At 36.9% G+C, this 26,858-nt stretch overlaps 1 protein-coding gene across 1 annotated transcript in view; it reads left to right on the top strand.

Annotated features, from left to right (window-relative positions):
* Positions 1–24,757, top strand: part of CEP57 (centrosomal protein 57) — a 47,339-nt gene extending 22,582 nt beyond the window's left edge. The window contains exons 3-11 of the mRNA XM_082660179.1: positions 6,515–6,694; positions 7,054–7,175; positions 10,608–10,724; positions 11,843–11,920; positions 14,699–14,806; positions 15,348–15,425; positions 20,604–20,842; positions 21,655–21,799; positions 23,485–24,757. Coding sequence (XP_082516305.1) covers positions 6,515–6,694; positions 7,054–7,175; positions 10,608–10,724; positions 11,843–11,920; positions 14,699–14,806; positions 15,348–15,425; positions 20,604–20,842; positions 21,655–21,799; positions 23,485–23,715 — 1,298 coding nt within the window. The 3' untranslated portion in view covers positions 23,716–24,757. The remainder of the gene's footprint in view (positions 1–6,514; positions 6,695–7,053; positions 7,176–10,607; positions 10,725–11,842; positions 11,921–14,698; positions 14,807–15,347; positions 15,426–20,603; positions 20,843–21,654; positions 21,800–23,484) is intronic.
* Positions 24,758–26,858: the final 2,101 nt, after the last annotated feature.

The following is a 26,858-nucleotide window of genomic DNA, read 5'->3' as shown; positions in this document are numbered from 1 at the left end:
CAATATCATAGTGGGTGATGTATCAAAAAAGAGTGTTCCAGCCAATTGCAATAATAACTGTAAATGCAAAAATAAAATACTAGCAAAATCATTTACTGTTAGGTAGAGTTTAATGAAGGAATGCAAGAAATGTTTGCTATTACAAAGTTTAGTAAATACTCAGTGGTTCAAAACAGGCAAAACAACTCAAATGGCTTGTATTAATTTTCTCTTTTTCTATTACATTTTTTTTTTACATCTTTATTGGAGTATAAGTGCTTTACAATGGTGTGCTGGATTCTGCTTTATAACAAAGTGAATCATGTATACATATACATATGTATAAATATGCGTCTCCCACCCTCCCTATCCCACCCCTCCAGGCGGACACAAAGCACCAAGCTGATCTCCCTGTGCTGTGCGGCTGCTTCCCACTAGCTATCTACCTTACGTTTGGTAGTGTATATATGTCCATGCCTCTCTCTCGCTTTGTCACAGCTTACCCTTCCCCCTCCCCATATCCTCAAGTCCATTCTCTAGTAGGTCTGTGTCTTTATTCCTGTCTTACCCCTAGGCTCTTCATGACATTTTTTTTTCTTAAATTCCATATATATGTGTTAGCATACGGTATTTGTCTTTCTCTTTCTGACTTACTTCACTCTCTATGACAGACTGTAGGTCTATCCACCTCATTACAAATAGCTCAATTTCGTTTCTTTTTATGGCTGAGTAATATTCCATTGTATATATGTGCCACATCTTCTTTATCCATTCATCTGATGATGGACACTTACGTTGTTTCCATCTCCAGGCTATTGTAAATAGAGCTGCAATGAACATTTTGGTACATGACTCTTTCTGAATTATGGTTTTCTCAGGGTATATGCCCAGTAGTGGATTTGCTGGGTCATATGGTAGTTCTATTTGTAGTTTTTTAAGGAACCTCCATACTGTTCTCCATAGTGACTGTATCAATTTACATTCCCACCAACAGTGCAAGAGGGTTCCCTTTTCTCCACACCCTCTCCAGCATTTATTGTTTGTAGATTTTTTGATGATGGCCATTCTGACTGGTGTGAGATGATATCTCATTGGTTTTGATTTGCATTTCTCTAATGATTAATGATGTTGAGCATTCTTTCATGTGTTTGTTGGCAGTCTGTATATCTTCTTTGGATAAATGTCTGTTTAGGTTTTCTGCCCATTTTTGGATTGGATTGTTTCTTTTTTTGTTATTGAGCTGCATGAGCTGCTTGTAAATTTTGGAGATTAATCCTTTGTCAGTTGCTTCATTTGCAAGTATTTTCTCCCATTCTGAGGGTTGTCTTTTGGTCTTATGGTTTCCTTTGCTGTGCAAAAACTTTGAAGTTTCATTAGGTCCCATTTGTTTATTTTTGTTTTTATTTCCATTTCTCTAGGAGGTGGGTCAAAAAGGATCTTGCTGTGATTTATGTGATAGAGTGTTCTGCCTATGTTTTCCTCTAAGAGTTTGGTAGTTTCTGGCCTTACATTTAGGTCTTTAATCCATTTTGAGTTATTTTTGTGTATGGTGTTAGGGAGTGATCTAATCTCATACTTTTACATGTACCTGTCCAGTTTTCCCAGCACCTTTCTCCACTGTACCTTCCTGCCTCCTTTATCAAAGATAAGGTGACCATATGTGCCTGGGTTTATCTCTGGGCTTTCTATCCTATTCCATTGATCTATATTTCTGTTTTTGTGCCAGTACCATACTGTCTTGATTACTGTAGCTTTGTAGTATAGTCTGAAGTCAGGGAGCCTGATTCCTCCAGCTCCGTTTTTGGTTCTCAAGATTGCTTTGGCTCTTTGGGGTCTTTTGTGTTTCCATAAAAATTGTGAAATTTTTTGTTCTAGTTCTGTGAAAAATACCAGTGGTAGTTTGATAGGGATTGCATTGAATCTGTAGATTGCTTTGGGTAGTAGAGTCATTTTCACAATGTTGATTCTTCCCATCCAGGAACATTGTATATCTCTCCATCTATTTGTATCATCTTTAATTTCTTTCATCAGTGTCTTATAATTTTCTGCATACAGGTCTTTTGTCTCCTTAGGTAGGTTTATTCCTAGATATTTTATTCTTTTTGTTCCAGTGGTAAATGGGAGTGTTTTCTTGATTTCACTTTCAGATTTTTCATCAGTAGTGTATAGGAATGCCAGAGATTTCTGTGCATTAATTTTGTATCCTGCTACTTTACCAGATTCATTGATTAGCTCTAATAGTTTTCTGGTAGCATCTTTAGGATTCTCTATGTATAGTATCATGTCATCTGCAAACAGTGACAGCTTTACTTCTTCTTTCAGATTTGGATTCCTTTTATTCCCTTTTCTTCTCTGATTGCTGTGGCTAAAACTTCCAAAACTATGCTGAATAAGAGTGGTGAGAGTGGGCAACCTTGTCTTTTTCCTGATCTTAGTGGAAATGATTTCAATTTTTCACCATTGAGGATGATGTTGGCTGTTGGTTTGTCATATATGGCCTTTATTATGTTGAGGAAAGTTCCCTCTATGCCTACTTTCTGCAGGGTTTTTTTTTTTTTTTTTTTTTTTTGTCGTACGCGGGCCTCCCACTGTTGTGGCCTCTCCCATTGCGGAGCACAGGCTCCGGACGCGCAGGCTCAGCGGCCATGGCTCACGGGCCCAGCCGCTCCGCGTCATGTGGGATGTTCCCGGACCGGGGCACGAACCTGTGTCCCCTGCATCGGCAGGCGGACTCTCAACCACTGCACCACCAGGGAAGCCCCTCTGCAGGGTTTTTATCATAAATAGGTGTTGAATTTTGTCGAAAGCTTTCTCTGCATCTATTGAAATGATCATGTGGTTTTTCTCCTTCAATATGTTAATATGGTTTATCACATTGATTGATTTGCATATATTGAAGAATCCTTGCATTCCTGGAATAAACCCCACTTGATCATGGTGTATGATCCTTTTAATGTGCTGTTGGATTCTGTTTGCTAGTATTTTGTTGAGGATTTTTGCATCTATGTTCATCAGTGATATTGGCCTGTAGTTTTCTTTCTTTGTGACATCCTTGCCTGGTTTTGGTATCAAGGTGATGGTGGCCTCGTAGAATGAGTTTGGGAGTGTTCCCCCCTCTGCTATATTTTGGAAGAGTTTGAGAAGGATAGGTGTTAGCTCTTCTCTAAATGTTTGATAGAATTTGCCTGTGAAGCCATCTGATCCTGGGCTTTTGTTTGTTGGAAGATTTTTAATCACAGTTTCAATTTCAGTGCTTGTGATTGGTCTGTTTATATTTTCTATTTCTTCCTGATTCAGTCTTGGCAGGTTGTACCTTTCCAAGAATTTGTCCATTTCTTCCAGGTTGTCCATTTTATTGGCATACAGTTGCTTGTAGTAATCTCTCATGATCTTTTGTATTTCTGCAGTGTTAGTTGTTACTTCTCCTTTTTCATTTCTAATTCTATTGATTTGCGTCTTCTCCCTTTTTTTCTTGGTGAGTCTGGCTAATGGTTTATCAATTTTGTTTATCTTCTCAAAGAACCAGCTTTTAGTTTTATTGATCTCTGCTATCGTTTCCTTCATTTCTTTTTCATTTATTTTTAATCTGATTTTTATGATTTATTTCCTTCTGCTAACTTTGGGTTTTTTTTATTCTTCTTTCTCTAATTGCTTTAGGTGCAACATTAGGTTGTTTATTCGAGATGTTTCCTGTTTCTTAAGGTAGGATTGTATTGCTATAAACTTCCCTCTTAGAACTGCTTTTGCTGCATCCCATAGATTTTGGGTTGTCGTGTCTCCATTGTCATTTGTTTCTAGGTATTTTTTTAATTTCCTCTTTGATTTCTTCAGTGATCACTTCATTATTAAGTAGTGTATTGTTTAGCCTCCATGTGTTTGTATTTTTTACAGATCTTTTTCTGTAATTGATATCTAGTCTCATAGTGTTGTGGTCGGAAAAGATACTTGATACGATTTCAGTTTTCTTAAATTTACCAAGGCTTGATTTGTGACCCAAGATGTGATCTATCCTGGAGAATGTTCCATGAGCACTTGAGAAAAATGTGTATTCTGTTGTTTTTGGATGGAATGTCCTATAAATATCAATTAAGTCCATCTTGTTTAATGTATCATTTAAAGCTTGTGTTTCCTTATTTATTTTCATTTTGGAGGATCTGTCCATTGGTGAAAGTAGGGTGTTAAAGTCCCCTACTATGAATGTGTTAACTGTCGATTTCCCCTTTTATGGCTGTTAGTATTTGCCTTATGTATTGAGGTGCTCCTATGTTGGGTGGGGCTTCCCTGGTGGCGCAGTGGTTGAGAGTCCGCTTGCCGATGCAGGGGACATAGGTTCGTGCCCTGGTCCGGGAAGATCTCACATGCCGCGGAGTGGCTGGGCCCGTGAGCCATGGCCACTGAGCCTATGCGTCCGGAGCCTGTGCTCCGCAGCGGGAGAGGCCACAGCAGTGAGAGGCCCGTGTACCACACACAAAAAAAATCTATTACATTTTTTATCTGATTATTCCAGGTATATCAAAGAATTATTGTTCCTTTAAATACTAGTCTTATGTCTGGGCTGTTTTCCTATTCTCTTAGTCTTCTCAGTTGGTTTTTCAGATTTCTGAGTGTGTGTATTCGTGTTTCATATCTGTGTTGTTTCTAATTAGATTGTAGTCTCATTGCATACCAGCAAGAATAAGCTGGCTATATTATAAAATGTATCATTCCCCTATTTGGGGCCTGCCACATCCTAGGCACTGAAAAACTTGTTGAATTAATGAATTAGGTTAATACATGGGAATGGGTGCCTTGTTTTTAGTGAGAAAGCTCGATTTTTAAAAGATGGTAGTTCTTCCTACTTATTGTATAATTTACATGAAGTTTTATTTAAATCATTGTTTAGGTGAAATGATTCTGAATATTTAATTGGTAAGAATAATTTTGAAATGTTTTAAAGATTTATATACTGTGGGAGACTGGCAGAATTGATGTTTATATTATAAAGTTTTAGTAATGAAAATACTGGCATAATATTAATGAAACCAGAGTAAAAGAAAGTCCTGAAACTGTCTTGGGTATGTGTAAGTAATAATTATATCTGTATGTATAGATATATGTGTGAACTTGGTATATGATAAAGTTGCCATTTAAAGTTCTTCCTTCAATACAAAAATGTTTGTATTGACTTTTATTTGACTTAAAGAATTAAATGTAAAAGTGTATGAAACTATAATAAAGGAAAATATAAAGTTTATCTAATCGAGGTTACAGAAGAACTTCTTAACAAAGAACTTGATGGGAAAGATTGTTAGATATAGCTATGAAAAATCAAAACATCTTTGTATCAAAAGTAGAATTAAAGACAATAAAATGGAATGGGGAGACTAATGAAAAATGGGCACAGAAATTCATAAAAGACGGCCAACAATATATAACAAAATATTTAAACTTTTAATAGAAATGCAAAATAAACTAACCAGAGTAGTATGGGTTTCTTAATCAGAATGGTAGAGATGTTGTAATTAGTGATGGTCTATATTGGCAAAGACATGTACTTCTGATGAAAGTACAAATTGATAAAACACTTTTTGAAGGTACTTTGCTCAAGGGTCTTTAAAATATGAATATTCTGGGGCTTCCCTGGTGGTCCAATGGTTAAGACTCTGCTCTGTCAATGCAGGGGGCCCGGGTTCAATCCCTGGCCAGGGAACTAGATCCCGCATGCCGCAACTAAGAGCCCGCATGCCACAAGTAAAGATCCTGCATGCCACAACGAGGATCCCGTGTGCCACAGCTAAGACCGTCTGTGGCCAAATAAATAAATGTTTAAAATAAAAATAAGTAAATAAAATATGAATATTCTTTGATCCAGTAACTTAGTTTTTCAATTACTAATTGGTCACAAGGAAATAATCTTTTAAGTCTATCTGATTGCATGAGGGAATGCTCGCAGTTCCATAATGCTAAGTGAAAACACTTAGATCAATTTTGATCTCAATTTATGTTATACACATAGGAAAAGACTGAAAGAAATGACCAAAATTGATAGTCAGTGTCTCAGGATTATCAGTTCTTTTCTTTGTTGTATTTTCCTGTGCTTTCTACAGTGAATATGTGTTATTTTATAATCAAAAGCTTTTTGAGGGGCAGAGTGCTTAGGGTTTTTTTTGAGATCAAAAAGAAATAGTCCTTTATGTGCTTGACTATTTTTAGCTCTATAATTGGATTCTGCATGTGATCCTATTAGTAAAACAAAATATTTATAGTTAATAATGTGCCTTGGGACAGTTTATGAATTTTGTATGATTAGCTAAATATTTTTACCATTTTATAAAATCTTTGAAATGTTTTTACCATGGCATTTTTTACTTGAGTACCTAGCACATTTCAGAGACTCAAAAGATGTCTTTAAATGGAGTTTTTTAAACAATTACCATGTGATGGTAATTCCCAAAGAGTGATCCTCCATCAATTTTATTTTTTATTTAGATGAGTTTATTCTTTTTCAGTGAACTTTTTCCGTATGTATTATAGTATCCATGTTTGTATTTGGCAGCTATATTTTCTGCTCTGAAGAATCTTCAAGATAAAATTCGACGTTTAGAACTTGAAAGGATTCAGGCAGAAGAAAGTGTGAAAACCTTGTCTAAAGAAACAATTGAATATAAGAAAGTACTGGATGAACAGATACAAGAAAGGGAGAATTCAAAGAATGAGGAATCAAAGCACAATCAAGGTTTGTTTAATTATGAAAGAAATGAAACACTATCAAAATAAGTATGGTAAAATCACTCTAAAAGAAATTCCACATTAGTGTTTTCTAGTGCTTAGTGTCTTCGAGCACTACAAAATTACATTTATATTTGGGAGCATTTTGTGGAACAAGTGCTGATGTCCTGTATTATATTTACTGTCAGAATTCAAGGCAGATTAGACTAACATACAGAAAGAGAATGACTTAGGTCATCTGAAAAGGCTTCTAGAGCTACTGGAAAATGTTTATTATATATACTGTAGATTCATGTTAAGCAGGTTCTTAAAACTAAAACTTCTGCGAGTGAGCTGATTTCTGCTTTTCTTATGAATTCTTTTTAGAGCTGACATCTCAGCTGTTAGCTGCAGAAAATAAATGTAATCTTTTAGAAAAACAATTGGAATACATGCGTAACATGATAAAGCATGCAGAAATGGAGAGGACATCTGTATTAGAGAAACAGGTATGTTACTTCATAGAGTCACTCTCAAGAAAAGTTAGTTATAGAGAAAATTAAGTTGATATAAAGACCTTTTTTCTCAGTGAGGACTAATGGTGCTGTTACAAGTAATCAATTCTCTGTCCATCTTAAAAGATGATAGTACCAGTAGTTCATTTTGAAAAACTGCTAGTGGAAGCTTTGAGAAAAATGTGGTTTGTTTTTTCAGCGAAGCTAAATAGAGGAGTTTCCTTTTTGGATGACCCTCACACACACTGCCATATCCTCTACACACAGCTTTAACAACTTCTGCTTTGGAACAGTACAACAGCACAGGACTGAAATTACTTGGGATCAGTTATGGTGTCTGAAGATTTGATTGGTCTTCATTGTTACTGCTGTATTTGGTAGAGTTCTACTTAAATTGGAAAAATACTACACATTTAATTGTGTTTTCTTTTCAGGTCATGTTAACTTCTTTGTACGTTATCAGAAGTATAAATAAGCATATTATGTACCTCTCTGCCTCTTGAATTTTGTTTAAAGACTCAACTCAGGTAGCACATTTCAAGGTTCTTTATACTTTGAAAGACTTTTTTACAGTTGTTATTTTAACAAAAATATTTTGCTCTGTCAAACCAGAGGTATTTTAATTTAAGTAACCTATGCATTTACGAGAGGACATCTGCAATATCAGTCTCGAATATATTTTTTTAAAACATACCTCCTTTTCCTATTATGAATATAGAATTTGATTTCATCATGAATACCATAGTTTCTGGGCATCTTAACTTTATTATGCAAAAGTTGAATGTTTATATGCTTAATATTTTGCTAGGTACTCTGCAGTGTGAAAGAAATTAAATGCTTTCCACCTCAGTCAGCTTTCAGTCATAGTTGGAGATATCAAAGAAATATTTGATTGCACAACAATATTTAAGAGGATGTTTCAGCAATTTTCATTTGTATTATAGGTCTCTTTACTATGCCATTGAGTTTATTTGTGACCATATTTTTTTGTTTCCAGTTGGGTCCTCTTCAGTCCACCTATTTTTGTTGTTATTTTAATGTACCATTACTTTGCTTTTTATTCCCTCATTTTATCTCTTTGAACACTATAAAAATTCCCAGTCTTAAAATCATTTTTTTTCTTATGAGAACTGTATACGTATATATATATTTTTATGATGAACTCTTATTCTTTGGAGTTGTTTATCTTGGGAATTCCATACTTCTAAGTTGTGTAGGCAGCCTTATGAAATGGTTGTGGATTTGCCTTTGCTGGGGCTTGATGAGTTTCCCTGGTTCTGGTCTGCATTTATGATAATTTGTTGGCTTTGGGCTCCTGCATCGTGCAGATGGTACGTTGCCTGAAATTTATGTCACGTTCCTTGTGTATCTTATACACCAAGGCTATAGTCTTGCCTCGTGTAATATTTGGCTTCAGTATTACTTGCTTTTGATTTATCTTTTTTGCATCTGAAGAGTTCCCTTTCTTCAAACTTGCTATGCAATTATTATTATTTCTGTGTTTTCTCTGACACTTTTATGTGATGGATGGGGTTGGGAAAGGGATGGTGAGTTAAATCTGATTGGAAATGGCAAAACGTTACGTACAGTAATACGCAGTTCTCTTCATTGGCATATTTCTGTTCTCGGGTTAGAAAGCATCTGTAAGACAACCGTGAGATGTCTTGACTAATATTGATATAGTTGTTAGACAAATATATATATATATATATGTATATGTATGTCTTTGAATTAAGCCCTGTTTTCATCAGTAAAGTTTGATTAGCCCATTTTATGAGTGGTTCCAATATTGGAAGTGAAGTGTGATTTGTGCCAACATTTAACTCAATGTATTATTTCAAGGGCAGTAACTATCCGCTAAGGTAGGTAGGAGGAAATTAGTAGTTCACACAAATTCCTGAGAAATTTATTGGTTTGTATTACTTTGTCATATTCAAATTTCTGTTAGTATGATACCTATTGCTATAGACTTGTATATGAAGATACACTGTTTACAAGTTCACGTGCTTAATGTTTTGCTTTTTACCAGTAGACCTCAGTTTAGCATACTTCCACTTCTTATCCTAGTTTAATGGTTTATCCTGTGGCTGTCAGTCCTTAAATCTGATAGGTGGCAGTCTTTTCAAATCCTTGACCCTAAGCCTGAAAAAAAAAAAAAAATGATGGATGTTTTGCGTAGAATTCAGAGGAAGTGTAAATGTTACGTACCAAAACTGTGATTATTGCCTTAATTAAGAGATTAACTATGTTAGAGAACCAGACTAATTACAACTATTTGTGTGTAGCCTATATGTCTAGTAAATACCTTCATTCAGAGCGTATTAACAAGTCTTAGTATAGAGAACCAAATGTTATAATAGTATATAATAAGAACAAGATTTCACTTGTATTTGTTAATTTTCCTCTGGTTTCATCTTAATATTGTTTTCCTGGAATTCCTCTGTAGTACCTAAGTAGTTGTATGAAAAGCCAGACAACATCCCTAGTACTTATTTTACTTGTAACTGGAAGTTTGTACTTTTTGATTTTTATTTTATATTGGAATGGGGTTGATTGACAATGTTGTGTTAGTTTCAGGTGTACAGCAGAGTGATTCAGTTATACATATACATGTATCCATTCTTTTTCAAATTATTTTCCCATTTAGGTTATTATAGAATATTTAGCAGAGTTTCATATGCTATACAGTAGGTCCTTGTTGGTGATCAATTTTAAATATAGAAGTGTGTACATGTCAATCCCAAACTCCCAATTAATCTGTCCCCCTCACCTTTCCCCTTTGGTGACCATAAGTTTGTTTTCTAAGTCTGTGAGTCTGAAGAAACTTAGTATTTTTTTGATTTTTCAAAGGACTGACTTGTAAAAGTCAGTTTTACAATTGTCATGGTCATAGCCTACCTTTTCTCAAGTAAAGCTGGTTAGTCTCATTTTAGGTTATTGGGTTTTTTGCCTGGTTACGTTTCAAGGTTTTATATGGTGAAGGAATCTCAGATTCCTTTTAATTTTTTCAGGGAATTTAGATTACTTTTGATTAAGACCTGTAGATCAGATACTTAGGATAGAAACGTCATGAATGAAAAACTATTCATAGGAACACCTTTCTAAAAGTATTATTTTCACTTGTCCAACAAGTATTTATAGCCACTCCACTAGGCAAGTGGAGACCACAAAAATCAGAGACTACTGTGATTGTGTTTTATAGTCTTGTAGTATAATAACATATATGTAAGTATAAAATAGTACACTAAAAATATAAGAACTTTGAATAATCAAAAATAAATAAAAGCCAGACAAGTAGCATAGTACTCTCAGTGTTAGTTTTTCAGTTTTTTGTCAAATTATTATGCTGTATTGTTATAATTTTGTCAAATTATTATGCTGTATTGTTATAATTTTGTCAAATTATTATGCTGTATTGTTTCCCAGGTTTCCCTAGAAAGAGAACGACAACATGATCAAACGCATGTTCAAAACCAACTTGAAAAATTGGATCTTCTTGAACAGGAGTATAACAAGCTTACCACAATGCAGGCCCTTGCAGAAGTCAGTGAGAATCTTTTATACTCATCAATGCATAATATTGGTTCTTATGTAAAATTGGATATTTTATAGGAAAAAAAATGACCTTGTAGCAAAGAAACATATGGGAATTTTTTTAAAAGGAAGAAATGTAAATTTGGAGAGAAAGTTCACATTTTATCATCTTAGTGTACATAAGGAAGGAGTTCGTTTTGAAAATGTTGAAAGATGAAGTGTTTTTGAGTATCCTTAAGGCTTGTATCACTTCGTTTTTGTTCTCTGAACTAATTTTAGTTTTTTTTTTTTTTTTTTTAAATTTTTATTTATTTTTGGCTGCATTGGCTCTTTGTTGCTGTGCGCGGGCTTTCTCTAGTTGTGGTGAGCGGGGGCTACTCTTCCTTGTGGTGCACGGGCTTCTCATTGCAGTGTCTTTTCTTGTTGCAGAGCATGTGCGCTAGGCACGCGGGCTTCAGTAGCTACAGCACGCAGACTCAGTAGTTGCAGCACGTGGGCCCTAGAGCACACGGGCTTCAGTAGTTGTGGCATGTGGGCTCAGTAGTTGTGGCTCGCAGGCTCTAGAGCTCAGGCTCAGCAGTTGTGACGCATGGGCCTAGTTCCTCCGCAGCATGTGGGATCTTCCCAGACCAGGGATCAAACCCGTGTCCCCTGCCTTGGCAGGTGTATTCCCAACCACTGCGCCACCAGGGAAGTCCTAATTTTAGTCTTAATTGATTCATTTGGGAAGTATTTAATACCACTGAGACTATAAAGTTTCAGATTCAGCTTCCGTGTAGCCCAGGGGTCCCCAACTGATGAGGAACCGGGCCACACAGCAGATGAGTGGTGGGTGAGCGAGCAAAGCGTCATCTGCTGCTCCCCATGGCTCACATTACTGCCTGAACCATCCCCCCCCCAACCTCATCCGTAGAAAAATTTTCTTCCATGAGAAACCGGTCCCCAGTGCCAAAAAGGTTGGGGACCGCTGTTGTAGCCTATATGGCTTCATACAGAGGCTGTGTTCTTTGCCCGTGAATTTTACCCATAATTCTGTGGAATTGCAAAGGAGAGTCATGGATAAAAATTTTACAAATAGACACTGAAACTCTTTTCACTATTATCACTTTTAATATTTTTATCACTAGAAAAAAATGCAAGAGTTAGAAGCAAAACTCCATCAAGAAGAACAGGAAAGGAAACGTATGCAAGCTAAGGCAGCCCAGGTAAGTTGAAATGTGAGCAGGTAGGCTCCTCACATTTCATGCTACTCTTTATATATAAATAGATGTAGATGTGCGCTGCTTTGATTATTTATAATTTGGAATGATCCAATATATAAATTTGCAGGCTTAGCTTAATATGGAAAACTATAAACATATTTTTACAGACAGAAAGTAAAAGCTGAGCAATTCTTTAGGGTTTTTTAAATTGTGGGCTTTCTATCAGCTTTATTTTTTTTTAAATCAATAGACTAAAAAATATCAGCGACTGTGTACATAATATAATATGTAATCATCTAAAACTTTTCACATTAGTCACTATTGGAAATGTTTGAAAGCCTCATTCAGTATCCTGCTTGTAAGTGCTTCCCTTTTTTGGTGGCCTCGAGACACCAGGACAGTAGCTGAGGTAGTGGGCTACACAACAGGTGGTGACCCATACTAATTTACAAAAGCCACCATATAAGGAAAATGAGCTCTCCTCATTTCTAGCCTTGAATTTTTATCCCATGCAGTGGCCACCAGGTAGAATAGGTGAGGCAGTGTGAATTCACAGAATCATTGAGTTTATATATACCAACTAGAACTGCATTTCTAGAAGATATAGCAACATTTCTATATCCAACACATCTTACAGGCTAAATAAAATACTTCTGTTTATAACTGAAGACTCTCCCCATGTGAGCTTATTAATTCAAATACCTCTTGTTTATTGCCCCTCCCCTTCCAAGGTCTTTAAGTTTTATAACATTTACATGTATCTTTTCTCATAATATTAACACAAAAAGCAGGTCCTGATTCCAAAACAATTAGGAGAGGAGGCTCTGCAGTTCAGGTTGTGGCCAGATGCCAACGGTGTCCTGGGCTCACTTCATAAATGTGCTCGCAGGACTGTAAACATCTATTATCTCATCTTTGTTATCTTGTCTATTTTTTCCAGTGCTTCCCAGAATTCATTGACTTAACATATTCTCTTTCTATTAAACGCGATATATTTTCTTTCTCAAATATTTACCTTCTGATCAATTCGTATGTACTTTTTACCTCTCTGTGCTTTCTGAGTTATATAGTCATGTGGCTTTATTTTTGACCACCAACAAATTTTGAAATACTTGATTTCTCTCCCCATTCCACTTTTTAGGGTAGGTAGGCCACTTTACTGTGCCTTTGTTTCCTCACTCATAACATGCAAACTTTAAAGTTATGCTTTATATACACTGTGGTGGTGAGTTCTACTATACATGGAATACAGAATTAACAAGTTCATTATTTTATGAATTTAAAAAATTATTTTGTGGTAGTTTTATTTTGTATTTAGTAGGCAAAATGTTGGGACAAATCAGTTATTACTGATAATATATCAGTAAAGGTTTTGAGTTCTGAGTTCTGATAGTGAACACTGTTGTGGTAGAACAGGGGCCGGGGTTGATACATGGTTCCAAGTCTAACCATAATTTGTGTAGTCCTGGGCGAGATATGTAACCATTCGGAGCTTGGGATTTTACCACTGATACTGGTCTTTATTTTACATCTTCTTAATGTTGGAGAGTTCCAACAAGAGGAAATATAATGAAAGCACTTACAAACGTTAAAACTCTGCCACACAAATATATGACAGCTACTGGGAAGAACTTACGAACTTAAAATAGTTCACATTTTTTTTGTTTTGTATACTCTTCAAACTCATTGGCTTCATAGGTCTTCCAGAGTAGTGATTTCATGTTCATGGAATTATGTCCATTCAGTTTACTACGTATAAAGCATCGTTAGATGTGTGGGAATGTAGACACTCCTGAGAGTAGGAATCCCTGTGTTCCTTTGTCACTGAATAAATTCTGTCCCTAAAGAATGCAGTCATTGTGGGAAGCATTAGTAATGATCTCAGGATTTCTTTTAACTAATCCATTGGTTCTGAGTGTTTGAGCTCCATCATAATTTCCTGAAGAACTTTAAAATACTTTTAAAATATAAATTTCCTCAGCCTGGAATGTTTAAAATCATGACGTCTGGAGAGGCACCTAACAATCTGAATTTTCTCATAAACTCCAGACAGTTTTGATACATAGGCAGGTTTGAAAACCACTATTCTAGACAAATACACATGAACACAGACACACACGAACACACACATACCTGTGTATATGTATGTAATTATATTTTTTAAGGAAAGTTGAAAACAGCAGTCCTTGTTTGAAATCCTTAGTAATTGTTTATGGAATTTCTACCATATTAAATTAATGTAGTTACTAAGCTTCTAGAGAAAAGGGCTTGATAACATTCTCTGATATACCTCCCAGTTGTTTTGGACATAGATTTCCAGTTCCTTTTTCTTACATTGTTAAGTGTATGAGTTTTTAAAAGAGGAAGAAATTGTACTTTGTTCTCCAGCTGCTTTGTGTCTAACGCTGTTGTATATGCTGTGCGTGACAAGAAGAAAATGTTGAAACATTGGTTTGGAGTTAGAAATACTGCCTTTAACTCATTAGATATAATTTAAGGACCAGCCTCAAATAAGGAGCTAAACGTTTCCAGGCTAAGTGAAAGGACAAATTATAGGACAGCACTTTAAGTAAATTGAGAGAGTGGTATTGATTTAAAATATTGGATAAATGTTGACGGATTGATTCCAGATATAGCTACACAGCTATGATGGGTTTTTCATTCTATACTATACGATACTACTGTAGGTTTTTTTAACAGGCCTTTACATGGCAGATCTCAAATTTGAATCATAGCTTTTATTTCTACAGTATTAACTTTAGGCTCTCATATTTTTCCTAGTTGCAGATTGGTCTAGAAAGAAATAGACTTATCTTTGAAGATAAGGCAACTTCATGTGTTCCCAATGCAAAAAGAATTAAAAAAAAGAAGTCAAAACCACCAGAAAAGGTATGAAAAAATAACCATTAAGTCAAAGTGCTGGTTATTACTTGGCGTAGTTTATGTGAAAACACTTATAAACCATGTGGTACTTCAACCTTGGATGAGTAAATCTCTTTCATTCTCAGTTTCTTCATTGGGAAAATGGGGATAAGTAATACCTACTTCTAAATTTTCACCCTGAGATAATATATATGAAAGTGTTAGAACTACACAGCACTGCACAAATGTTAGTTATTGTTCAGTATCGCATTATCTTTTGCACTTAAAAGTTTGTGTATATACACATGCACGCGTGCGCGTGCACACACACACAGTTTCTCTACTGAGACTGTAACTGATGTTTTGTCAGGAACTGTTTTTTCTTTCCTAGCCTTTCCTAGGCTAGGATATGTGGTGACGAGCATTATTAGGAACTCCAGACCATAATGCCTATAGAGATAAAACAAGCAGTAGCCCAGCAGTAAGCTGAAGTTTCAGGTTAGTCCTATATGGCCAGCTTTTATCATCATGTGAGTAAAATTGCTCTTCTTTTTTCTTTTCCATGCAGAAAGGTTCTAGGAACTATTTTGCCGCACAACCACATTATAGATTATGCTTGGGTGATATGCCATTTGTAGCTGGAAAGGTGAGTTGGTCGAATTCTGGCTTTTTTTGTACAACTTAGATCTTTGAATTAAATCCACTCATCTGCCTGTATACCTATAAACGGCGGAAATATTTTTCTGCTTTTTTACCAGTTGGATCATAGTGATGTGAGAATGAGATGAAGGAAAGTTTTATGGGACTGGGGGAGCAGGGAGGAGACTGGGGGGACACTTTAAAGCAGGTAGAGTCTATGCAGAAGGGAACTTAGGAGCAAAAGCAGAGACTCTGGTTTGCAGAAGGTGTGGTTGCAGATAGGAAATAGTATATTTGTAGCACTGGATTTTTAGGATCAGCCCTGTTGATTTATATTTAGATATAGATAGATATTTAAATGAAAAGAAGTCACATCCTCTTTGTCCTCACATGCTTATTACGTATAGGATTCATTCTCCAAGAAGCAGTCATACATAGACTTGAATCTTAAGTTCCTTTAGTGCTTAAAAATGTGGAGATGATAATTTTATCAAATATCAGCAAGTACTGGGTGATTTCTAAGAAGTACTTAACATTGTGTTAGTTTATACCACTTTTTCATTAATGTTTGTGTTGCTGGTTATAGATGCCTTGAGTATCCAACTAGATTGTGAATTTGAGAAGCTTGAGGAGTAAATTTTAATTTTAGGTATTTATTTGTTTTTGTTTTTGTTTTTTGCGGTACGTGGGCCTCTCACTGTTGTGGCCTCTCCCGTTGCGGAGCACAGGCTCCGGACGCGCAGGCTTAGCGGCCATGGCTCACGGGCCCAGCCGCTCTGCGGCATGTGGAATCTTCCCGGACCGGGGCACGAACCCATGTCCCCTGCATCGGCAGGCGGACTCTCAACCATTGCGCCACCAGGGAAGCCCTATTTGTTTATTTTAACCCCACAGTAAATCCTCAGTGAAAGCTTAGGGAATGAACTATTTCCTAGCTTTTCCACTTGCCCTTTGTAGATGCGTGCGGCCAAATCACTTTTAAAAAGTTTTGTCGTTGGCTTTCCTTTACCCTAAATTTAACCTCTTCTTAGATTGCAGACCATCTTTTGACCTACCAAGGTCAAAAGGTTCATCTTTGAACCTTTGTTCCTAACCAAGGTTCTTCTACTTTGCCACAGAATCTTTGATTTGGGCTGGAAAGTTTCTCAAAGGATGACCAGCTGCATCAGAATCATTGACTATGCATCTGAAAAAGCAGATTACGAAGCCCCACCACAGTTCTGATAAATCAGAATTTTCTGGGTGTGGGACCTAGAAAGTATAGTCAGTTGTTCCCGAGTCTCAATCTAATGTTCATTTAGATTTGGGACCCACTTAGTACAGTTCCCTGTCCAATGTTTTCGTTATGTAAGCATCCAGAATAATGGTCATGTACTCTGTCCAAATACATCTACTGATGAGACCTCATTATACCCTCAAACAGCCCTTCACAGTTCTAGACAGCTTTATTTGAAAGTTCTTAAGTGAGATGAAATCTGTCACTATAAATTCTACTCATTGGTATTTTTTTCTGTTCTCAGGGATCCACATAGACCAAATGAACCCTTAACTATAGGAAACTTTTAAAACTTTAGAAAATAGCTGTATCTTTTTTTAAACCTTATATTGATAATAGATTAAGGGTTTTTTTTTGTTTTTGTTTTAATTAACTAGTTTTTGGCTGTGTTGTATCTTAGTTGCAGCATGTGGGATCTTTGTTGAGGCATGCAGGATCTTGTTGCGGTGCAAAGGCTCTTCATTGCAGTGTGCGGGCTTCACTCTAATTGTGGTGTGCCGGTTTTCTCTTCTCTAGTTGCAACACGCAGGCTCCAGAGCATGTGGGCTCTGTAGTTTGCGGCCCGTGGGCTCTCTAGTTGAGGCGCCCGGGCTCAGTAGTTGTGGCACACAGGCTTAGTTGCCCCACAGCATGTGGAATCTTTGTTCCCAGACCAGGGATCGAACCTGCGTCCCCTGCATTGGAAGGCGGATTCTTTACCACTGGACCACCAGGGAAGTCCCAGATAACTGTATCTTTATTCTCATCTCCTTATTCTAGGTTATAAATAATTCTTTTTCTTCAGCTATTCATCATAAGATACGCTTTATGAGTTTTTTTTGTTTTTTGTTTTTTTTTTTGCGGTACGCGGGCCTCTCACTGTTGTGGCCTCTCCCGTTGCAGAGCATAGGCTCTGGACGTGCAGGCTCAGCAGCCATGGCTCATGGGCTCAGCTGCTCCGCAGCATGTGGGATCTTCCCGGACCGGGGCACGAACCCGTGTCCCCCACATCGGCAGGCGGACTCTCAACCACTGTGCCACCAGGGAAGCCCTTTATGAGTTTCTTAACCATCTCCTCACTCCCTTCCTGAATCGAATATAGTCCTCTAAATGTGGTGTGTCTAGCACAGGATAGAGAGTCTTGGTCATGTTCTGGATAGTCTGTTAACTCAGCCTAGTATCACATTAATGTTATGGGGAAGCCACAGCATCCCTTTCACTCATTAATTCTAGAGTCATCTGAAGTAACAGGTCTTCTACTTAGTCTTAGCATCAGCCTATCTAGGTCCTATACTTGTGGAGTTGATTTTTTTATACAGAACTTTTAATCAAATGGAGCACTACAGGAATTGATTCACCCTATCCCACATTAGATTAGAATCTAGTTCAGTTTTCCGTTATGTATGTGTTATCCCCAAACTTAATTTGCCTATCTTTGGTAATTCTCACTGAAGTCATTAATACTTGAACAGGACAGGTTCAAACATAGGGCTTTTCAGCCTGAGGTCTTTTGAAGTTGTAATTTGTACTTTTTGTGAAATATTCAAACAGCTAAGAATGTGCTGTCATCTGAGTGTTTCCCAAACTTATCTGTTGTGGAGGACCAGTTTTTATTTTTATTTATAGAGTCATAAACCAGTACATTTGTAAAGTGAAATAAAGGTGAATTACTAGAAAAAATGAAATTTAAAAGACAAAATACACGTTCCAATTTTTTTAATTACTAGATTCAAGACATAAAATTTCCTTAATAAATAGAGTTGGAAAAATAACAGGAAAAATAACTTCAAGATTCTTTTAGCTCTTCTAGTTCCTTTGCCTTTGCATGTGAATTTTAGAAAAAACTTCTCTACCAAAGAAAAGGTCTTGCTGGAATTTTGATAGGAACTGTATTAATTTGGGAGGATTGACATCCTTGTTGAGTCTTTCACCCCATGAGAATGGTACATCTCATACTTATTTAGATCTTTGATTTCTTTCATTAGGATTTTCATCATACTAGTCCCATTCCTGTTTTATCAGATTCATATACAAATTTTTTTGAGCAATTGTAAATTGTGTTGTTTTAATTTCAGCTTCTACATGATCATTTTATTATATTTGAGTTTTTACGTTAACCTTATATTCTGTGACCTTGCTGAATTCACTTATTAGTCCTAGGAATTATTTTTTGGATTTACGTAAGCTTTTCTATGTGAAGAATCATGTCATTTGTAAATAAGGGTAGTTTATTTCTTCCTTTTTAATTTGTGTGCCTTTTATTTCCTTTCTTGCCTTACTGCACTGGCTAGGATTTCCTGTATCATGTTGTAAGTAAGAGTGATGAGAGTGGATATCCTTGCCGTTTTGCTGATCTTCAGGGGAAAGCATTCAGTCTTTCACCGATAAGTATGATATTAGCTGTAGGTTCTTTGTGCTCTTTGTCAACTTGAGGAAATTTCTCTGTTCCTGCTTTGCTGAAAGTTTATACCCTTAATGGGTGTTGGATTTTTTCAAATGCTTTTCTTCATCAAATGATATGGTTATGTGATTTTTCTTGTTTACCTTGTTGATATGCTGGATTACATAGATTCATTTTCAAACATTGAACTAGCCTTGCATTCCTGGAATAAACCCCACTTGGATGTGGTATATACATCTTTGTATATATATTACTAAATTCAGTTTGCTACCTAACAACAAAAACTAGGATAAAAAGAGCATCTGTTTAGTTTAGCTGAGTGGTTTGTAAACCTGGCTGATTAGAATCAACTGGCAGACTTTTAAATGTACATTTCTAAGCCTTGACCACACACTGATTGAGTTTGGCATGCTACCTAGGAATCTGCATTTTAAACTAGCTTATGGAGCCAAGTTGGCCCAACCGTCTGTTTATAAATTGAAGTTGCACATTGAGACTTGTTCAGTGTTCAAAACAAAAACAAAAATTTTGAGAGGGCTACCAGGTTTTTCCCGTTGCTTATGTGACAAACATGAACTTAATGCTTCCTACTAGAGGACAGAGAAATGAATACGGTAATAGTCTGTACCACCTGGAAGTGCTTACACTACTTAATAGGTGAAAAAGACATGCAAACACAATTACAATATATTGTGATAAATCCTGTGATCGAGATAAATGCCATAGGTGATCTGAGAATGGACCAATTAATTACCTGGATGTTTTAAGAAAGTCTTTACAAATCATGTATTTGAACTGGGTTTTTAAAAATGGTATAGGGGCTTCCTGGTGGCGCAGTGGTTGAGAGTCCGCCTGCCGACGCGGGGGACGTGGGTTTGTACCCCAGTCCAGGAAGATCCCACATGCCACGGGGCGGCTGGGCCCGTGAGCCATGGCCGCTGAACCTGCGCGTCTGGAGCCTGTGCTCCTCAATGGGAGAGGCCACAACAGTGAGAGGCCCGCGTACTGCAAAAAAAAAAAAAAAAAAAAAAGGTATAAAAATTGGCACACAAAAGAAATGGCATGTGCAAATACAGTTCATTCAAATAGTGGAGAGCAGGTAGGAGATAGCGGGACATGAGGCCAAGGTGTAGAAGTTGCAGCTTAGTGTTATAGGGCCTTGATTTCTGTGCTGAGGAGTTTGGACATTAGAGTCAACGAGCTTAACATTAAAGGGTGTCAAATGGAAGAACGTGATCAGAATAATATTTTTGGAGGATAACTGATAGAACTATGGAGTTAGAGACTGAAGAGACTGGGAGCAGGGGACAGCTGGGATGTTCGTCCATAGCTAATAGAGATGGGTGTGTAGTAGATAACACTAGGGTGGAGAGTAAGGGGAGACTGGAGATGCACTGTACACCAGGAGGTTTGTATCACAGGCTTTTCTGCAGAGGCGGAGAGGGTGTTTTTACCCAGGCTTAGGGGGGAAAGAGAAAACATTTTTCCAGAGGATGTGGCTTCAATTACTTCTCTTCATTTTCCTTCAGTCCACCAGCCCTAGCCATGCTGTGGTAGCCAATGTTCAGCATGTCTTACATCTAATGAAGCAACACAGTAAAGTCTTGTGCAATGACCGAGTAGTCAGCAGTGTTCCTTTGGCAAAGCAAGTGTCTTCACGAAGTGGGAAAAGCAAGAAGTCAGCAACGCCTTCCCCCTCTAGCAGCATTAATGAAGAGCTGGCAGAAGTCTTAGAGACTTTACAAGATGAATTTGGGCAAATGAGCTTGTGAGTTTCAGTTTTTTTGTTTTTTTAGTTATATTTAGTTCTAAAACCTCATTTAACTTCTTGGTGACTTTATTAATTCTGTCATATTTCAATATTTTAAGAAATACTTGTTGAACACAGTCCTTGCACCAACCACTGAACAAGTTACTAGGACTTTAACCAATACAACTGTTCTGGGTGAAATCTCTCCTTTCTCTGTAACTGTTAAATGTTTTGGAGACCAAGGTTTACATTTAAGTTTTATTTCCTTGTTTGGGAGCTTGATCTACATTGACTTTGGCTATACGTAACTGATAAGTTAGGAATTGAGTGTTTGAAGAACAAGATCCTTCTCTAGACTTTCCTTTTCTACATATGTAATGCTCTTGTGGGGGAGGTAGAGATATAAATAATAAGTGCTTTGAAATTAAGAACTCTTCTTGCATTTGCATCCAGTACCTTTTTTAAACTTTTACACTATCACTAATAATATGGAAAATTTTGCTCTATTTTTAAAAGTTGAGTCTTTTTTTTTTTTAGGTTTGTTTTTATGTGGACCATTGTCTTTATTGAATTTGGTACAGAATTGCTTCTGTTTTTTTATGTTTTGGTTTTTTGGCCGCAAGGCATTTGGGATCTTAGCTCCCTGACCAGGGATCGAACCTGCACCCCCTGCACTGGAAGGCGAAGTCTTAACCACTGGACCACCAGGGAAGTCCCAAAATTGAGTCGTTTTTTAATGCGCAGAGCAGTGGTCCCATGGTGAGTGAGATGTAGTGGACTTAACCAGCTGACACAGGAAACTTAACCAGGCTCTCCTGTTTTTTATACAGTGACCACCAGCAGCTTGCGAAACTTATCCAAGAATCACCAACCACTGAACTGAAAGACAACCTAGAGTGCGAACTGGAGGCATTAGTGGGCAGGATGGAGGCAAAGGCCAATCAAATAACTAAAGTTCGAAAATATCAAGCCCAGGTAACTGTTTTCCTTAACTCGTTTCTAATAATTAAAAAAACAAGAGTAAAACACAACAAAATAACCCCTTTTCTTCAAATATGTTAATTGATGCCCTTGTAAGTGTATCATAGAAAGAAAGCTACAGGAAGTATTTTTCACTGTAGACACTTATTAATTCATTGCATTAGTTATTAAGAAATGGTGTTAAGCAGGCTAAGAAAGAGGACACTGTCTTGAAGTCTCAGAGTAGATTTTATAATCTAAAATACATCTTCCAAGTACTGAATATATTTCATATTCTTATATGAACAAGCTTTACCTCTGTGATGAGTTTAAATGGTTCCGAGTTTACCCAAGTCTTTTTAAAAACACCTAGAAATTCTTAATTTCTAAAGGAATAAATCGGATGTAAATATGTGAAAAAGATCTTTAGTTACATTTATGTTTCTAATTATATTAATAAAACAACCATGTATTTAGTATCTACTAAGTGCAATGGGAAGTCACACTCCAGGGTTTCCATCCAGAGAGAAGTGTAATGACTGGTGTATTTAAGAGAAGACTGTGACTGCCGGGAGGGGGTAGAGACAGGAGAGAGGCTGCGAGACCAACTACGCCATTTAAGCTTATCTTGATCAGAGGTCACCGGTGACTGCAGTTGGGGAGAAGTAGACAGATTTGAGGTGAGTCTTGGAAATAGAATTATCAGGGCTGCTTGCCGCTGGATATCATGTGGAGGGAGAGGACGGTGGTACAGCTGACTGAAACGGAGAAGACTGGTAGCAGAACAGGTTGGCAGACATTTATTAATTGGTTGCTGTGTAATAGGCACAATGCTGAGTGCTCTATGTCATCTTATTTAATTTTCATGGAAGGCTTATGAGGTGAGTATATATTTCATTTTACAAATGAGGAAACTGGAGCCAAGGTCCTGGGAAGTGGGCATACCCTAAAATGAAACTATGTAACTGGCCCAAGGACATACTGGCTCACTGGTAAATGGCAGAGGTATGATGCAGACTGGGGTCCAAAACCTAGCTTTATAAGCATTTTTTTCCAAAGTTCACATACTAAAAATAAAACAATAAATACAAGCAAATGATTCCTATAGGAGTAATGATCTAATTTGTTTCCTGTACATTAGATTTAACTTTATTCTAATGGAACACCAGTGTGCCAGCAGCTAAAGTAAAAATAAAGCTCTCTATTTGAAATTAAATTATTCTAAAAGGTGAAATAATAAAATTAAAAATCCTTTTCATAGTATTAATACATTACCATTACATCCCTTCATCCATCTGCAACGTGCTTCTTTGTCTGTGCAGACTAGTTTCTAGGATGCCTTTCTCCTTCGTGTATTAAAATCTTGTCTTCCATTTCCCACGTCAGATTTTTTTGCCGCCTCCCTGAGACCTTCCCCCGAACTCCCTTGCTTCTCACTCACCCTGTGCTGCACTTTGGCAAGTCTTAACTTCTGATACAGCACCAGAATTGATGTGTTGACTCTTGCTAACAGGTGTTTATGTCACTATATATTTTAAACACTGTTAAATGACTAGTACAATAGATTTTTGAAGCCTTTAAAAATATAAACCCAGAATATATTATATGTGTTTTAGTATGAGAGTTAGAAATAACAGTTTTCAGAAAAATATGTTTTCATTAATTTCTCCTTTTTTCCCTGCCTTGGTTTTTTGGTATAGCTGGAGAAACAGAAGTTGGAGAAGCAGAAGAGGGGATTAAGAACCACCAAAAAGACTCTTGAAGAAGGAAACAGCAGCGGCCGTTCTTCTGCAACCACAGGGACCACAAATAAGAAGGACTTTGCCAAACCGAGACCTGGAGAAAAAAGCAGGAAAAATCTTCAGTTATTGAAGGACATGCAAACCATACAGAATTCATTACAGAGCAATAGTTTGTGTTGGGATTACTGACTGGTACCAGGTCATAAATGTTACTCACATAATCCGTACCTCATCAATCAGATGTTGACAGTTTACTTTCCAGGTCTTATACTCTTACGTTGGAATTAATTAATAGCAGGTATTAAGGGGCCCAAGCTTCATTACATAGGCTTCTTGTGTTACATATCACAACTAAATGTTAACCCATCTAAGTGGAAACCAGGGGAAGTTTTAAAGGCCAAGAAGCCACACGTACTCTGTTTCCTTGTTTGAGATGAATTTGCTGTACTGAGATATTGCACTTTGTAAACAAATTACCAATGTTTTACTTGTGGGTGTGATTTTTTTAATAGCTCTATATATCTAAGTAAAATGAGGTTTAAATTATCAAAGTATGAGGCTGTCCCATAGGCAGTGTTTGAAAAGTCTCGTTTTTAAATCTTCCCCTGGCGTGAATTGCCCACTTCTCCTTTTCAATGCAACCATTAAATGTACTTTGTTTCAACTATTGATGGAGGTTTTCTATATTTAAATATTTATACATATTTAAGAGGATTGTTTTCTTTTGACACTTCAAACATTGATCAGTGTTAAATACACCTTTATCGATGTTAATCCACCATTAAAAATTTTTGAAGACCGAAGCATTCATTTTAAATCAGTTAACTGTGAAGATTACAAAAGCATGTTTAAAACTATAAACAAATTGTAAATGAGGTTTTAGAATGAAGAGAGAACGGGAGGTGTTGTAAAGCATATATGTTTGTATTTTTAGATAATACCTGTTTGTAATCATGCTATTTATTTCAAGGCATTATGGTTTTTAATCTTAAAACTTAGAAGAACCCCTTGGCTATTTACTTTTATTGGTGTACAGTGTGAGTGCAATATTAACTGTACACATGCAATTGTCATTGTGTTAATAATGTAAATCGCAATTTTGAATAGACCAAGACATGTTAACTTTTTATAAATTTGCCACTGAAATCAATAAAGCAGCTTTCTTAAGGACACTGAAATTTTCCTTAACAGCCTGTTAATAAAGGCTTTATTTGTTGCATTCTATCAAAAAAATACACTTTTAAATAGGACATTAACGTATTATGAGGAACAGTAAGAATATATGGTATTTACTACATAATTTACTTGCCTTTTTCATGCTTACATAGATACTAGGCCCAACAAAACTGGATTATCTCATGGTATAATGTTAAGATACTCTTAAGAGTACTAATGAACATGTTAACTAGATATTAAAGCAATTCCTTTTTTTGCCTCCCCTGGGATTGAAATGGAGTTCTAGGATTTTATCTAGACAACAGCATGAATTGTAGTGGCTGTCTGGGCACTAAGCTTGTTAGGCCTTTTACTGAATTCATTGTCTACAAAGTTTTTAATTAAGTGTCCTTAGATTTGGGGGTATTTGTGAATCTCCTAAAATTGTGTGTACACCTCTGCTTACATGTACAGTTTTCTTCCTTAGCAAGCAAGGTATGCTTACAGGCGGGCTGTAGACACCTGAATTACACGTTTCGGTACAGTGTGGTGGTGGCATGTGTACCACAGAGGCGGTGGCACAGAGGGAGGTGAGGCATGGCAGAGAAGGGAGTGATGAACAGGGATCATATCCTGGAGGAGGAAATGATGCCTAAACTCTACAAAACAGGAGTAACTCCAAGGGAGAACAGTTCCAGGTCAACAAGGTAAAATGAACAAAAGCAAGGAGGCAGGAGTCTGCCCTTTATATGGGAGAATTGGGACTAGCTGAGCAGTACTAGTACATAAAAGTTGAGGTATGCTGATGAGAATAGAAGGGTAAGCAGACAAGTGACAGGAGGCTCAGGAGCTTCGACTTAACCACACAGGCCTCTAAATTTTATATCCCTGATCATAAAGGAAAAAGGTACACCTATGCAACCAATACTCACAGATAAATATAAAGTTATAAAACACAGAACTCTCCACTCAAAAGTTTTGTGTAAATATATAAAAAGTGCTAAGACCACCCTCCCAGGCTTCCACACACCTCAATGGATTATCTTTTTTTTTTTAGATTTACATTTGTTAGAAACACTTTTATTACAAGTGTTTTTCTTCATTACATGCATTACAGAATGGGTATCATTTGCATGCACTGAAATAACACTGCTGAACACAGCTTCAGCTAGCTTTGCAGGAAGTATCTTTATTATGTCCTCTTAACATGCATTACAAAATGGGTGGGTATCACTTCCAGTCCCTAAAATGACACTGTGCTGAACACAGCTTGCAAGTAGCTGTGTTAGAAACATCTTTATTATAAGGGTTTCTTTTTAATTGAACAAATTTGACATGTAACATTGTATAAATTTCAAGGTGTACAATGATTGCCACTGTAGTGATATTTATCACATAATTATAGTATAATATTGTCTATATTCATTATATTATACATTATCTCTATGGCTTATTTACTGCTTGTTGCAAGTTTGTACCCTTAACATCGATCTTATCCCTCTAAGCTCCATCTCCTGGTCACCACCATTTTACTGGTTTTTGAGTTTGACTATTTTAGATTCCACATATGAGATCATGCAGTCTTTTTCTCTGACTTACTTATATCAGTATAATGTGCTCAAGGTCCCTTCATGTTGTTGCAAATGGCAGGATATCTTCCTTTCTCGTGGCTGAATAATATTCTATTGTGTATATATAACACATCATTTGTATCCATTCATCTATTGATGGGCATTTAGGTTGTTTCCATATCTTGGCTATTGTGAATAATGCTGCAGTAAACCTGGGAATGCATATATTCTCTTTGAAATTCTATTTTCATTTCCTTTGGGTATCTACCTGGAAGTATGTTAGCTCAATTTTGAAATTTTTTTTTTTTTTTTTTTGTGGTACGCGGGCCTCTCACTGCTGTGGCCTCTCCCATTGCGGAGCACAGGCTCCGGACGCACAGGCCCAGTGGCCATGGCCCACGGGCCCAGCCGCTCCGCCGCATGCGGGATCCTCCCGGACCGGGGCACGAACCTGCGTCCCCTGCATCGGCAGGCGGACTCCCAACCACTGCGCCACCAGGGAAGACCAATTTTGAAATTTTTGATGAGCCTCCATATTGTTGTCCATAGTAGTTGGACCAGGTTACATTCCCACAACAGTGTACAGTTGAACACTGTACTTGTAGA

The sequence above is a fragment of the Grampus griseus genome (genome assembly GCF_964374135.1).
Source record: "Grampus griseus genome assembly, chromosome: 8".
In the NCBI taxonomy this organism is placed as follows: Eukaryota; Metazoa; Chordata; class Mammalia; order Artiodactyla; family Delphinidae; genus Grampus; species Grampus griseus.
This window is presented reverse-complemented; position numbering and strand designations above follow the sequence as displayed.